At 30.9% G+C, this 16,754-nt stretch overlaps 1 protein-coding gene across 1 annotated transcript in view; it reads right to left on the reverse strand.

Moving 5' to 3' along the window:
* Positions 1 to 2,176: 2,176 nt before the first annotated feature.
* Positions 2,177 to 16,754, reverse strand: part of LOC126850109 (bestrophin homolog 15) — a 48,319-nt gene continuing 33,741 nt past the window's right edge. Inside the window, exons 5-10 of the mRNA XM_050592790.1 lie at positions 8,862 to 9,100; positions 5,944 to 6,072; positions 5,724 to 5,831; positions 5,221 to 5,481; positions 4,767 to 5,028; positions 2,177 to 3,675 (exon numbers count right to left, since the gene is read on the reverse strand). Of these exons, the coding sequence (XP_050448747.1) occupies positions 2,621 to 3,675; positions 4,767 to 5,028; positions 5,221 to 5,481; positions 5,724 to 5,831; positions 5,944 to 6,072; positions 8,862 to 9,100 (2,054 nt within the window). The 3' untranslated portion in view covers positions 2,177 to 2,620. The remainder of the gene's footprint in view (positions 3,676 to 4,766; positions 5,029 to 5,220; positions 5,482 to 5,723; positions 5,832 to 5,943; positions 6,073 to 8,861; positions 9,101 to 16,754) is intronic.

Consider the following 16,754-nt stretch of genomic DNA (forward strand, 5'->3'; position numbering starts at 1 on the left):
TTATATATATAGACATTGCTCTAATCATTCGATTAATCGTCAATTAAGATATTTAATAATGTTATAAATAAGTATCAATATTAGGCACACAATATTTTCTATTTTTTTTTTCTGTTCATCACAGACCGATATATGTATATATGCAAAAATTGGCTATATGTTATATTATAATACAGTTATTACTATGAAACTATTATATATATATATATATATATATATATATATATATATATATATATAATTCTTTTGCTTTAATATTGTTTTATCGTAGTAGTTTTTATAGTGAAAGCCCAACATACGATATGTACGATATGGAACTACTTAATCCATATGCATCTAATTGATCAAATTTGTAATTAATCATTTGAACAATTGATTCATAACGTAAAATAAAAATTACTTTTTCTTATAATTATAATTTAAACGTAGAATTAAAAAAAAATTTATATTAACATACTGATATATTTAATACTTTCTAGTTTTATAAAAATTGTACGTTTTGTTTGCTTATGATTACAAACAAGTTCTGATATTTCTGATTCATTAGTTCTACAAAAATCATACTTACATTAACTTCATTAACTTATTGCGAATAAAATTGCACTGTGTTAAAATTATTACTGCTTCCATCACAATTAAGAAACAGTACTTATACCTAGTAACATATGTGCGCGATGAACTAATGATTTAATAATATATAATAGTTCACGATACAAATAGCACTTTATCACTTATGATTTAGACTTACGCGCACATTGGCATTGAGCATAATAATTAACTCGATAGAAATATTAAGTTAATAATTGTGAGATATATATACATACACTCTCGTTTCTTTGAACAAGTTATGACGCTTTTGTTGTTTCAACGCATATACTAATATACTCGCAATAACAAAAAGCAATAATTGACTTTTTCATTACAAATACTTTAAGCTAATGTATGCACATATCAATCATCGATATGCACAAACAAAATGCACTTTGTCCTAAAGTATTTTCTATCAATTATATATAAAGATATTTTACAATTTCTTAAAAAATTATTATCATACATATTCCATCAATTGTATCCCCCCCCCCTTCCCCTCTCACCCCTGTTGGTATCATTTTATGTAATACTTAATATACACAATTTAACTTTTTGAATATTATCAAAGAAAAATTAAACCGAATATTTACATATGGAAATATCAAAAAAGATTTTATGTAATCTACTTAAATTTTGATAAATATTTTAATAGCATGTTATCAATGTGCACCATAAATATGTTAAAAATTTGCTATAAATGGCAAATAAAACATTTTATTTTATCTACGCAAATATATATTATATATTAATGTACAATTGTTTTGGATAATATTTTACGTGCGAGACGAACAATATGTCACATTAATAAACTATGGCAATACGAATAGAGAAAAATATGAGAAATTTTTAGCAAGATAATAAGTAAAAAGAAAAAAAAGTAAAAAGTTAGCTATGTACAAAAGCATACGAATATATTACTTGATAATGTGTATGTGAATTTGATTTCTCTTGATCTTATAAATCCGCGATTGTCGTCGATTAATAAGCGTTACAAAAAATTTTACAAAATATCATATTAGATATCTATAAAAAGTAATATATCACATATCTCATGACGTATACGAGTAAACAAATTTACAAGATTATGAATAAATATTGCAAATTATAATAGTGTGCACATTATAATATCAATCTACGCTTTTTTACATTATTGCACAAGATGATATAAACTTATCTTTAATATTTTTCATTAAATCGTCAAAGCACTTTAAAGATATTACATCTGTTTACCATGAATGCAATTAAATAACCAATAATCGGTTATAATAAACTGTTCGATTTCTTCCACGAAACCCTTACTAAAAACTATCATCTTACACTTGTGTCGAAAAAATTTCATGAACATTATAACAATTATTTAAATATATGTTCTTATAAGATTGATCTTTACGAGTCATATATATAAATTACTATTTACAACTTAGCGATGTGCGATCTACAAATTCTTCGTTAAAGATAAAATATCGTAAAAATACTGCCAATGTTATTTGCAGCAGATCGTTTGAATCATTCTCTTATTTTAACCATAGGACATTTTAAAAGATATAGTTTCTTATCTATTATATATATATATATATATATATATATATATATATATATATATAATAGATAAGAAACTATAGAAAACAGAATGGCGTGAGCTATTCCTTATTTGTCCAGAGTATTCATATTATCTCTCGCATTTGTTAAAAAGAGTTACCTCTACAAATAAATAAAAAATTAAGAGAAAATAAACAAGAGTTTTAATTATAAAAGCATAAAATTTTACTACGTTTTCTATAAACGAAAACACGAGATATACTTTTAGGCAAAATTGATACGTAAATAATCTCGTCGATACTAAATCAAGAGGAAATAGTTTCCATATAGATGCTATATGCAATGCATATACAATATACATCATACACATACATCGTACAATATACATCGTACACAGAACGTACGGAGATGAATGTGAAACGTCAATAGGCGTTCTCTGTATTTTCTAATTAACAAAACGAGTTAAAATCCGTGTTGTAGATTTTCTCCATCAAACATAAACTTCACCTCTCTTGTCCCTACCGGCGACAGTTGACGCGGGAGGCATACTCGCGGACAAGGTCGAGGACGTTGAACCCAAGCCGCTCGAGAGTGACGCGTTGGTACACGATACACTACTGATCTTTCTCGACGTATCCTGGAGCCGTTGATTAGATCTGGAAAGATCGTGACCGAAGCTGTTAGTCCTCGATCGAATGCCCTGATTGCCAGACGTAAGTCTATCCATGATGGTGAGACCATCCCGGATGTTCGAAGCAGTGCGAATTTCTCTGGAATGCAATCCCGGAGATTGCGGTAGCGACATGCTTCTATCGTCGCGAGCAGATTGAATGATCGGCGGAGGACCAGGCAGCGATGCCGATCGTCTACCTCGCGCGTCCGCCACCGCGATATTTTGCGCGCCGGGTAAGGCGGTAACGACGTAGCCTAGATTCTCAGGTTTCATTAGGATCGGCGAACGATCGTTGTAACTGTCGAAAGTGGGTGAGCTGCCGTTGCTACCCATCGGACTGTTATTGTTGTCGATCAACGGCGTCGAGCGATCCTCGTGGCCGGTGATACTTCCGCTTCTACTACTGCCACTTCCGCTACCTTCTTCCTCGCTGCTATTGACTTCCGTCAACGTCGCCTGGACGCTGTTGCCCTGATTAATATGCGGCACCGTCGTCGTTGCCGTTGTCATCAGACCCAACTGCGTGAGGTGGCTCATGGTGACTGGCGTCAAGGTGACTGGCGTCATCAAACCGGCACCTGTCAACGTTGGCGAAAGTACGGCCTGCGCCAAGGCCGCCGCGCCAGATTTTCCTGAAGCGGGTGTGCTTTCCGTTTCCTGTATCGGCGACAGCACAACCACCGACAGATCGGTTGGATAATGACCATTGGCTGGTATCACGCCCACCACACCGGCGCCGATGTTTGCCGCATTGGTGGCCGACAATGCCAGCCTGTGTTCACGGTCAACCACCTCCTTCGTCACATCCGGAGTCGGTATGCGCGGCCTGTTCTTCAGGGATACTGGTACTGAGTTCAACTTCGTCAGAGTACCTGTAATTAAAAGCAAATCGCCATGGCTGTTAGAGCGACATCTGATTCCGGATTCGGGAAGATCTCGAGGACGTAAGTAGAAAATAGATAATGACATTGTGCTGATTAAGTTAACGATTGTAATACGTTTCCCGTCTAGAGACGGTGCCACCATAAGCGTGGCAATGAATTTTAGAGAATTTATTGGTTTGGCGCCACACAAGAGGCGCATCGAATTATTATTGTCATTATTGGAGAAAATATAATTACGCGGATATAATATTTTAATATGCAGTCTTTTTCTTATCAAGACATACCAGGAAAAAAAAGAAAAGAAAGAGGTACAAGGATTCTTTAGAGAGTTTTCTTATTATAGAACGCGAGAGAAATAATTGCAGAAATTGCGGAAATCCCGGAGCCCGCACAAGATCAAACATTGCATAATCTCGCGTATACGCAGAAGTAATAAAGGAAAAGCTTGCGATTCCTTGAGACTTTCTTTTAAAACGAGTCGTGACTCATTGCTAGAGGAAAAAATCTTTTATTGGAAACACCCGCGCACTGCCGGGTAGTCTTTGAAAACATGTTAACGAGATGAGCAACATTCCAGCATTGTGAAGATATGAACGAAAAAAGGAAATGATGAAAAAAATTTTTTACATTTTATTTTTTTTTGAAATAATTTTGCATAAAAAAACATTGCTATATATTTTATTTAATAATTGATCTTACTAAAAACATTTTATATGCAATAATATAGTATATATCTCTTTCCTTTCGTATAAAATTATTTAAAAAAGATGGAATTGCTGATGCGTAATTGCTTCTTTTATTGTAAATATTTCTATGTCGTTCTAAATTTCATATAAATTTAAAATAATAAATTGATATACATATATAATATTAATAATATTATTACGGAATAAATTCTTGTTTTATATATATAAAAATATTATGTAATTCATAATATAACGTCTCGAAACGAATCGTCGTCGTTAACATAAAGTTTCATGCAACAATTTACCGCACAATGTCATTTTGCTTTTTATTAAATCTTTACTTGTCATATACTGTTAAACTCCCTTTATCGTCTTTTCATTCAATATACATACCTTGACGACCCATTCGCTGACTACGAATGCTCTTGCGTCCCACGAGACGATCGTAGAAAGACATTTTGAGATTGGGATTATTTGTTTGCGGGAGACCACCGGTCTCAGGGCTGCTGTATACGCTGTTATGTCTGTTTCTTGCAAAGAAACCACCGCCACTGCTATACGTGGTCGAGGAACTGCGTACCGAGCCCATTCGAGTAATCTGCCGTTGGAACCATCCGTTTTTCTTTCGTTCTACCAACGGAGTGTCCACACTTTCCTGATAAACGTGCAACATTTAATATTAAAATTATTATAAAATTATAGAGAACATATACTAATTGAACATAATATCTTTTTAATATTTTAAATAATAATTATGTTTAGACTGTAAATATAAGAGCAAAGTGTTTTTTTTTTTTTACTGCTTATATAAAATCATTTCAATATCGCGCCTGAATAATTCACTTACGTAATCGGCGTACATATCATCCTGATGACTCTTACGATGGTGAACGTGACTATGAATCTGTGTGCCTAGCATAACATTTGCATAAAGAGCATCGCTATCTTTTACTTTGTAATGCTCCGCGGAGCCTTTGGGTTCCTCTTTTCGATATTGCTCGCTGGCGACTGTATACGGCAAATCTTTGGGTATGACTTCGTCCCAGTATTGATCTTTCAAAAGTTCCGGATGTTCCTCGTGCATCTCATCAACGATCATATAACCCGCCTATTACACGATAAACATGATGGCAAGATAAGAAAAAACTGCATTAACATAAAACATTGAAGAGTGAATATGAAAACTAAAATACGTAGCTAAAATATGTTTTCATGTGCACAAATATTTTATTATAATATCTATATTGAGATAATATTATAAGCAAAAAAAAATATATTCATAAATAATAATGTAACGGTTTATAGATTATTTAAATATAAAGTTATAATTTTTATGATTATCTCATGTACCTTAATATGCCTATCAATCAGCCAGTTCAATTCGATATCATCATCATCTTCGCCAAAAGGATTAATTAATACCTCGGCGACTTTCAACCATCCGACGTAAAAACAAAACTGTAAGAACAAATATTAAGCATTTATGAAAAATCGTTAAACGTTATGCAGAAAAACTCCTATATACAACATTCCACAATCGATAAAGATGATATCAATTATTAATAATCACCTGCAACGTCGTGAAAAACGGGAAATACATGTCCGGCTCCTCATACTTCCCGGCGCCTCCAGAATTTGCAACAAATTGTCTACCGAGTAAAGCTGAGAAGAAGTAGGCGTACAGCGATAATGTTACCACCTGAAAATATGATATATTGAGATCTCTATGTCAAGAAATTCCTCTTACATTATTATGATAAAAAACGCTGCCTTTGATGAGCGAAACTTTTTTATTTGCAATCATCGTTTTGAAAAAAAGCTAATAATGTTAATTATAATAAAAAAGATTAACAGATAATATAGTTTATTTCATTTAAAGCTCATAGTTTTTTTTTTAACGGAAAGAAAAATTGTGATTGAAAACAATTTAGGTTTCCCGCCGGAAGTCCGGTGGATTTCGTTAGAGATTATCGCTATCTTGTCGCTTCTCTTTCTATCGTGCAAGTGCAGGCAAACAGGTTTAATGAATGAATATCAAGGTCGTCACGGGCACCGCCTTTCTCATCGAAGGTTACCAGGAAACAGTAGTTTATGCAAAAGTATAACGCGACTTGTATAACGAAAGAAAAAATGTCGCACACACATATATGGACTTTGAACATTTTGGAATCATCAGGTCCAAGAGATTCTTCTCTCGAATGTAACGCGAAATTATTCTTGAAGGCGTGACGTATCGCGGTAAAATTACTGTTCAACTCTCTTGACGGCCTTGACCATGCAACGCGTATTGGCTTCGTGTTTCATGCGCGATTCATTATCCGCGCTGCATCCGTTGGTTGACTGGCAGGTTGTTTTTAATTAAACTTATTACATTACATGTATATATTATAATAAATATGCTGTCAACCATAATTATCCAATGTGCAATTAAACTTAATTATTGACATATTGTTTTTTATTGACATGCTGTAAGTGTATTTTCTTTCAAAGTATACTCATAACTGTGCTATTTTGTATTGTAAATTGTTCTTTAATAATATTTAAAGATTATTTAACATGTCTTTTAATATATCTTTTTTTTTTAAATACAATATATTCAAATATAAAAAATATGAATATATTTAAAAAATTGCTTATTATATGTTATATACGGAAAATACTATGTCAGATTTGAATTAAATATTTTTTTTTTTTAATAATGCGATCCATATAATTATATCAAGACAGCTTCTTAAAATTTGTTTGTTACACGAATAAGCAAAAACGCATTTGCAATGTAAACGCAGACATGTGCAATAACAGCGAGCAAAACGGGTATAGTAATCTTCAACGTATGTATCATTATTCGGTGAATACTCTACGGTAATTACGCGTAATCATTTTGCGATTTCACGAAGTACATCAAATAATACCACCGTCTTGAGAAAGATTTATATCATGATTTAAACATAAGAAAAGATTATATCCACACATACACACACAGGCATACAAATTTAAATGCAGCATTGCTTTGTTGGTTTTTTAAATTAATAACAATTCGTTTAAAATAAAATAATTATTTTATAGTAATTTTACGTACACAATATTGTTATTTCTTTTTATGATTTATAAATATATTGATTATTTTATAAATATTATTTTAATCACCAAAATTTCTATTTTTATTTATTTGAGATTTTATATTCAAATACTGCAATATATTAATAAGCGTATGATCTAATAATACTTAAGTTAATAAATTAAACAAAACATTTAGAAATACTAGAAATAGAGAAGTAAAAACACACATACATATTAAATAATAAAGAGCAGAGCTTGCTGACACATCACGCTCATCTAGATTTACGAAATAGCGCAGTTTTAGTTCTTCGAAGATAGCATTTGTACATCCAACAATTTATGAAAGTTAGTTAATGAACAATTACAATTGCACAATACATGCCGGCTAATTGCGAACATGAAACATGTCTTTCCGAGAATGAATCTACTTTACAATCTCACTCTCAACTACTTAATATCACTACTTATTATCTTAAATCCTTAAAGCAGATAGAAAGAGAATTAAAATTATAAAAATAAGATAAACAAGATTGTGCAATTGTCTAACATGTTAATTGTTTAAAAAAATTGCGTGCTACAAAGACATATTTCTGCTCATATTTCTAATTTTAATCAATAATAAACAATATGTATATATGTGTGTGTTATTTATTTTTTAATCAAACAAAACAACATAATATATTTAATTAACTAATTTGCTTCAAAAAATGACTAAATAATTTACTTCTGAGATAATAAAATATTGGCATTAATATATGTATGTTATATATATATATATATATATATATATATATATATATATATATATATATAAATGACAGTGGATTTTCCTATCCACGGCTCAATTTAATATTTAAAATTGCAAATAAAATGTAAATAATGCATTGGCTACTGTTCGTCGAAGAATTACATAATGCATCACGCTCGTGGCGCTTATAAAGCGTAATAATGACACAATCAATGAGAATGATGAAGGCATTCACGTAATATATTCGATATTTGTCAATAACAAGTAGCATTATCGCTATATAATTGTTTTTTTTTTCACAGCTAGCATAAGAAAAAATGGACAGAAAAGATTATAAAAATATTAAATATTTTTTTTGCTCTTCCTCCTTTCAAAAAATACAATAAATAAAATTAAACAGGATTTCATATTCTTGGAAGTATTAAATAAATTTATAAGCAGTATTTTCGAACCATTGTCTTCTAGATTTATTTCTCTCATTTATTGTTTCCTTACATTTTATCAATTTAATTAATCTGATATCTTATACTTATCTGTGAATTTATTAGATTTGTTAGACAGATATTTATATATACATATAAAGCAAAGATATTTCACTGAACCCCCATAATAATTCTAATAACAAATCATTGGCGCATTCAATTATAACGTAATTTGATTTTATTTAGAGAGATATTTACCTGAGTATAGACTAGAGGAACGCAAACAGTATCGTAACCAATCAGCGCGCCAAGCCTCTTCCGGATATCGCTGAGCTCGACAAGAAGAGTTTGCACTACTTGATCGCTAGTAATCAGGGCCTCTTTCCGCGCCCTATTGATAATGTTAGTCGCCCAGACAAGCGGCATCCAGTACTTGGACATGGCTGCCTTCTTGTTCATCATCTCGAAGATTTTCTTCTCCGATTCCATCATCAGACCTAAGAAAAAAAAAACGATGATCAAACATGAGTTGCTTCATTATTTGTCCGACTTGAGAGAGAAGACATTTTCGGACATCTGAGCAAGCTGTATAATTACACGAACTTTCCCTGTTTGAAAAATTTCCTCGACGAGATATGAACGTCTTGTATATCGTAAATCGCGATCGATATCACAGGGCAGTAAGTCAGCGAAGTCCGCGCCTCGACGATCTCGCGTTAATTAACACATTCACTAGTACGGTTCGTTGATTAACGGATTATCAAATAATCAGCATCTTTCGCTAACTTTCGCGCATATAGATTCTATATGTATATAGTCGTGCGCGTTTGTTTTAGTTAAGATAGACTCGTATATAAAACTGAATAAACATTCAACACAAAACGCGGATATGTATACCCATTGTCTGCATAATAATTTCTTTGAAACCGAAGTGAAATTGCCAGTCAGATAAGTTTTGCTTTATTTCCTAATTAATATAATGTATAACATGCAAACAATATTCTGGAACGTATCAATAAGATAAATTAGATTCTATCGGGTGCGATGATAGTTGAAAAAAAAAATTATTTTAAAGTAGCAATCGCAGAAAGTATCAATAATTCGATTGCTGTCCAATTGAGTAAACATTGTTATTTCCTTCGAAGGCATGCAGAAAAAGTAACGTACATCTGTAACTTAGTTGGGGGGGCGATGACCGAAAAAATAAAGCAACCTTGCTGCGGATATGTATCAAAATAACTTGTGGCGTCACTCTAACAAGTCGTTGATCGAAGAAATTGTCTGAGATGAAAGAAACTCCGATAGACACGTATAGATTATTAATGACGGTACATGTTCTTTTATTCAGCTAGCGTATGATAGTTGGATCAGATATAGCGTTTTATGTGTTTTATATGTTTTAAACGCATAACATTAAAATTTTTTATTCGTGATGGATTATACTTTTATTCATTTTTTTCTGCAATATGAGCTTGTGTAGTCTAAACTCAAGTACATGTTTAGCACACCTCTTATTATTATCATTTCTTCCGTATAAAAAATGTTTCAAAAATTGCATATTGTTAGAATTTTATTGTTTATATGTGTGCATTTATATATGTAGGCAAATCAATATATATTTAAATAATATAATTAAAATTTCTACAAAATAAAAAATAATAATTTGACAAAATAAAATTACATATAATGTAGAAAATACGTGTAAAAAATGAATGCAAAATATTTTATTATTGTAAAAGCGTTTTAAGCGCAAAATATATGTATATCTTGCTGTGTACATTGAAAAAAACACCTGCATACATCGCAGAATATTCAAACTGAAATCGTTACCAAGTGATCGATCGATTCGATATGTGATCAGCTCGCCCCATTCGTCACACGACCTTGAGTCATATGGCATCGTGCGCAATGAGCCCGAGAATTTGCAGGCAGCTACTGAACGTAACGGCTGATAACTCATCGAATGACTCATTCGACTTTCGCGATACGTTATTGGCAGCGAGGACCAGATATGTTGAATGTTGAAAAATCCTTGCTCGACATACAAATGTGTGTAAAACCGTATTACAAATATATTGAAACGATGACGCAAAGCATCAGCACATGGTGTAATTAAAAAACAATCAATATTAAAAAAAAAATTTAATATATCTGTGTGTGCGTGCACTGTCACATATTACATTTTGTCGACGGTTTATAATTTTCGCGTGAAACATTTGCGGCGCCGTGCGCCTCAAAAATGTCGAAAGCGTCGATCTCCATGAAGATAATTTATATCCACTTTCACAGGTTTTAATGCGTAGCACGAATTCATGGGATGATGTCCACTTAATTTTCGCGTCGGTGTTAAATTTACCGGTTGAAGCAAAACACCGGGCAAAATAAACGACATGGCGCCATTTTTACCTAAAGTATCTACCTACTTCTCTGGAGATAAGAATTACTTAATGCCGTTAGTATCTGTTAATAGAAGCAAATCAACGTTAATTAAGAAGAAAGCGTCTGATCGTATGTATGGGTGGTTCTTCGACCCCGTAGTTGTTTACATTAAATTACAGCTCGTAAATCATAATGACTGTGTATCAGTGGAGATCATGGCTCCGATATATCGTGACATTTCATATAAAACTTGATGCGTATGTAATTAGCATTTGAATCTGCGATCGTTAAATCTGGATTAGCTGAACCAGCTTTCTTCGTAGCACTTATGCTTCGACCGATATAAATAAACAGTTAATATAATTATAGAACATAGAATTAAATTACACACGAATGCATAAGGAAAATACTTCGAAGTCTAAATATAGATGAATATTTATGTAATTAGTCAGAATATATAGGATAAATAAAAACAGATAGAAAGGATAAGAAGAAGAAGCAGTTCCTGCTTGAATATCTGAGGTGCAATTAATGTATAATATAACAAATAATTTATAATATTTTTTAAACAGTCCATAATTTAACTCTTTTTTTATTTCACAAATTATTTTTAACCTAGAAATATATGTACCTATAATTAATAGCAAATAAAAACGATGTTAATGCAAAAATTATAATATGCAATTGTGCCTCTATAAAATAAAACTTTTTTTTTAAATGATTACTCGACGCTAGATTCTAAAAGGGCAAGATTCTAAAAAGTTGCATCCAAGCGCGTTCAAATAAAACAACTACAACCAAGAAGAAGTGGGCTCGTTCGTTCCTAGCAGAATGTTTACCTCCCGGGACCATCCCAGGTTGCAGATGAAGATGAGCAAGATAGAGAAACAAGATGGAACACCTCAATGCACAACGAATCCAGGTAGAAGGATGCTCGGCAAAGGTCAATAAACGCGGGGATCCTTGCTCTCTCTCGACAAGCAAGGTCGTCATGAAAGTAAAAAATATACCGAGTCTCCTTCTCGCTCTTCGTACCCTTGCTAGCGTCATGACGATGCTGAAAAGCATCTTTCGGAGGAAACCAGTCTCCCATCCGGTCCGCACTTTTTAAGTACAGTTTACAACGCAGAAACTCACGAATGCGGATGTTCCGTGTAAAAGTGTCTCGAAAGGAATCTCGATGTTGGGGCATTTAAATAGATATGATGATATCTTGGTGTTATATATCGTTTATTCAAAGTAATAATAAGAAAATGAGACTCATAAGTTAATAATAAAAAATCTATGCTTTTTTCAAAATAAACATATATATTCGTTTTATCTTGAAAAATTGTCATAGTATTTAACTAATATTTTAATATTTATATATAATATATAATTTGTTGTGGTAAGGGTGCTGGCTTACGAGGATTTCTATAAGATTAAATTAGAAAAGAATAAAAAATAAAATAAAGAAAAACCACGGAAAAGTAAAATAGTAAAGTAAAAAACTTGACCAACATAAATTTTAAGTTACTTTAATTTATTGATATTCCTCGCGCGTAATAATAAATAACTTTCGCATATGAATAATGGTACTTTCTGTTGCGCTGACGGTGCAGTGCATTTGTAGCCGAGCTCGGTCGCGGACTTGGCGCCAGTGAAAACGCACTGATTAGGAAATATTCTCGCGTAATTAGAGACGAGCAACTTTGAACTACTCGATGCGCGTGTTGCGACGGATGTGAGGTGGATATCAATAGACCGTGTCTGCCAAAGAGAAAATCGACGCCCCTGCATTATTCGCTCACGTGCATGGTCGATCCCCGCAATTGTACAACACATGGCGAGCCATTAACGATTTCACTATCATCCGAGCGACAAAAGCGTACTCATAAACTTCTTTGTCCATAAGAGAAACATGAAATATTTCATGGTCAAGTAGATCGCAAAACTCTATCTGGGATTAATTTCTATGATAAAATAACGATCTATATAAGAATCGTTGAACGAGTAAAGAGAGAAATTAATAATAATAAAATATTTGTTTGAAAGACTACACATTGTTTTTAATCATTTTATTGTTAATATGTTGGTTCGCAAACCTAAATTTATTTTTTGTAAACTCTTTTCTTTTTTTCTTTTTTTTATAAAAAGACTAGGATACTATAAATGCGCGCTACGCGCGGGCCATTTATTTTATGTGTATGTGTATATAATTACTTAATTCTAGTTTTCCACTTTTTCAAAATAAATTAAATAAAAATTACATACCCACTTAATATTTAAACTATCAAATGTATCGCTCAGTTATGACACGCTTTTATTGATATAAAAGTAATATTTAATGCATCGTCGAGATAATCAATTAGCATCGCAAAAAAGAGGTAACAATATTGCCAGTATCGATTTAATAAACTCCGTAATATATTAATTGATAATTTAATAATTGATTTATAATTTAAAATACATGTATAATTTATACCGTTTGTATATACGTCGTTGTACGGAAAATATTTCGGCAACGAATAATCAAAACATAACATGGTAAACGATCTTGACGATGTAAACATTAGCGCGCTAGTGTTAACGTGTTATGACTTACAACTTTATTATTCTCACGGCGATACTCAAACAGTAAGGAAGTAGAACGCGAGACACTTCATCAAATTTCTCTATCAACGCGACAAGTATCGGGAAATAATTTAATATCATAAATAATTAATTATCTTTCGTACAATTTAAATTTTGAATAATACTTAATAATAATTAATTATATCATAATGGATAAATTCCGAAACGCGTATTTTACGTGACATTTTAATCAAGAATCGAAATGATTAGAATCAAAATTGTAAATCTTTGTTTTATCGCGATCTTTCTCTCTCTCTTTCTCTCTTTATAAATACAATTACAATACATTACAATAATTATTTCTTTAAAAATACTTGATTTCTAATTATATTTCATATTTTATCGTTATTCGATTTTTTGATAATTTAAATATGATTCGGCTTGAGAAAGCATAATAAAATAGTCAAAGCGCAGGTTCGAATAATGATTAACATAATAATAAGCTCCATGATATATAAATCGTTTATTAAATAATTAATCTATAATTTATAATACTTGTATTATTTAATATTCGACACCGTATATACGTCATAGTACGCAACATACTTTCGGCCGCGAAACAATAACATTGTATTCCGGCCTTGGCGATGTAAACATTAGCGCGCTATTGTTAACGTCTTACGACTTATAGCCTTATTATCATTCGTTCAGCAACGCTCGAGCAATAAAGACGTATTTGTCGACTCGCAGTACGATTTTCGTGTGAAACGGGGTTTAATCATGCCGAAAGTGCGGGAGTGTCGTTCAAAGTATCGCGCGTACAAGTGCGGAAATATCTTTTAATCAAAATGCGGGAGTGCCGTTTAAAATATCGCGCGTGTGAATCAACCTGAGAGGAAGAGGAGGCCTAGGAGAGGCATCCTGCACCGGCGGAGCAACCCAAGGGTGAGTATTATTATTTTTATATTAATTATTATAAATCCCGCACACTCATTAATTCGATTCGATCATTATTGAATAGTTTAAACAAGAGAAACTAATATTATAAAAGTTTTTATTTAAAATAGATTTCTTTTTTAAAATTTATAAAATTATTTCATATTTACATACCTTCTTATTATTGTACGCATCGGATATAAAATTCGATGCGCACAATAATAATTTTTTGAAATATTAATAATTACTTTAAACTTGCTATAATTTGGATTTTATATTTGTGTGTTGCAGACAACGTAGCCTCAAGACCAAATCTCCGCTGTTGCGCATCAGTGCCGGTGAGTGATAAATTTTATTTTATTTTGAGGTGACGGATTCGTAGATATTGTAGATGCAAATGTAGATTGTAGATTGTAAATAAATCCGTTGCCTCAAAATGGATGGGCTAGAATAAATGCACTCAAATAACTTTTAATAGACTTTTTAAATATATATTAAAATACATTAGAAATATAATTTAAAATATAAATTAAAACGAAAAATTAAAAAATATAAAATATTTTTTAAATTATATTAATTATTTTAATTTTACTTAATTTATTTAATGTAGAAGATGCTAATAACTTTATTTCTTATATTCATATTTCTTATATTCATATTTCGATATGAAATATTGATAATTATTGTGATGTTGCGCCAATTTTGTCATAATTTTTCATAGCCCATCCATCTTTATTATCATAGCAATAAAAGCTTAGACAGTTTGTCACGTATCGTTTTAATATAATTTTACTTTAGTCAATGTAATGCCAAGTTATCAATCAAATTTAATCATTGTTTAAAATAATAATATTTAATCTTATAATAATATACAATATTTATCATAATATATGTAATTTATATTAAAATAAATTAATAAAACATTTATGTGTCATATAATTTGAATAATTTGACTGAAAGTCAAATTATCAATTAAATTTAATAATTGATTGAAGTAATAATATTTAATCGTAATAAAATAAAATTAAATAAAATTATAAAAATATATAAAATAAAATAAATAAATAATATAGACAGTATAACTATTTTATTGAAATTAAACATTGTTATTTCAATCAATTAAATCGTCAAATTATCCATGTGGCACAACAAACGTTTTATTCATTTTATTTTAATATAAATTACATATATAAATCCTATATTATTAATTAATTTTCATTAATTTTATTTTATTACGATTAAATATTATTACTTCACAATCAATTATTAAATTTGACTGATAATTTGACTTTCAGTCAAATTATTCAAATTATATGACACAAATGTTTTATTAATTTATTTTAATATAAATTATTTTATTTATTAATTTTATTTTATATATTTTTATAATTTTATTTAATTTTATTTTATTACGATTAAATATTATTACTTCACAATCAATTTCAGTCAAATTATTCATATATTAAATTTTGCAATTTATTGAAACGATGCATGACAAACTGTTATGTCATAAATGAGCATAAAATTATGTACCACGGCGACAATAATTAGCCGGCAACGGAAGGAATTTTTTTTCTTCATTGACTTCTGATAGGGGGTCGAGGCTACATCTCTGGCTAAACTTAGCCAGAGTTAATTTAATATGGCCAGGATCAACGAAAGGTAAGTCCAACTGGCCCAACGGAAGCAACCTACGGTGCATTATATTAGGGCATTCTATTAGGGCACGACAGTAAGACACGCGAGTAAGGCACGCGGTTAGGGCACGCGGTTAGGGCATCTATTATAAAATACATATAACTATTATAAAATTAGTTATATGTAATATAATAATATATATAACTAATATGTATTATCTGTTTTCTCAAAATCTATTAAATCAAAATTATATATATAATATTTGAATTGTCAAATATTATATGCAGCCATGACAGATTTTTATTAATATATGAAGTAATGTACAGCGTAATATTGAAATAACCAATCAACATTGAGGAAAAGAAGCAACAATACTTGCGAGTCGATTTAACATGTCTTTTTTAAGAGTGGAATCTTCTTGTACACGAGTTCTGTCGCAAATTTTAAAGTAGAAATTTTAATAATTCTATACACTAATAAATCAAACAACATAACTGTCATATATATATATATGTAAATTTGACAATGTAACATAATATATAATTTTTTTATATAATATTTCCGCGATATTTCCATATTTTATAACAAAGTATTAAAAATTTTAATACATTTTAAGAATAATGATATATTTGCATTATTTAAACT

This window comes from Cataglyphis hispanica, chromosome 5 (assembly GCF_021464435.1).
Source record: "Cataglyphis hispanica isolate Lineage 1 chromosome 5, ULB_Chis1_1.0, whole genome shotgun sequence".
Taxonomy (NCBI): domain Eukaryota; kingdom Metazoa; phylum Arthropoda; class Insecta; order Hymenoptera; family Formicidae; genus Cataglyphis; species Cataglyphis hispanica.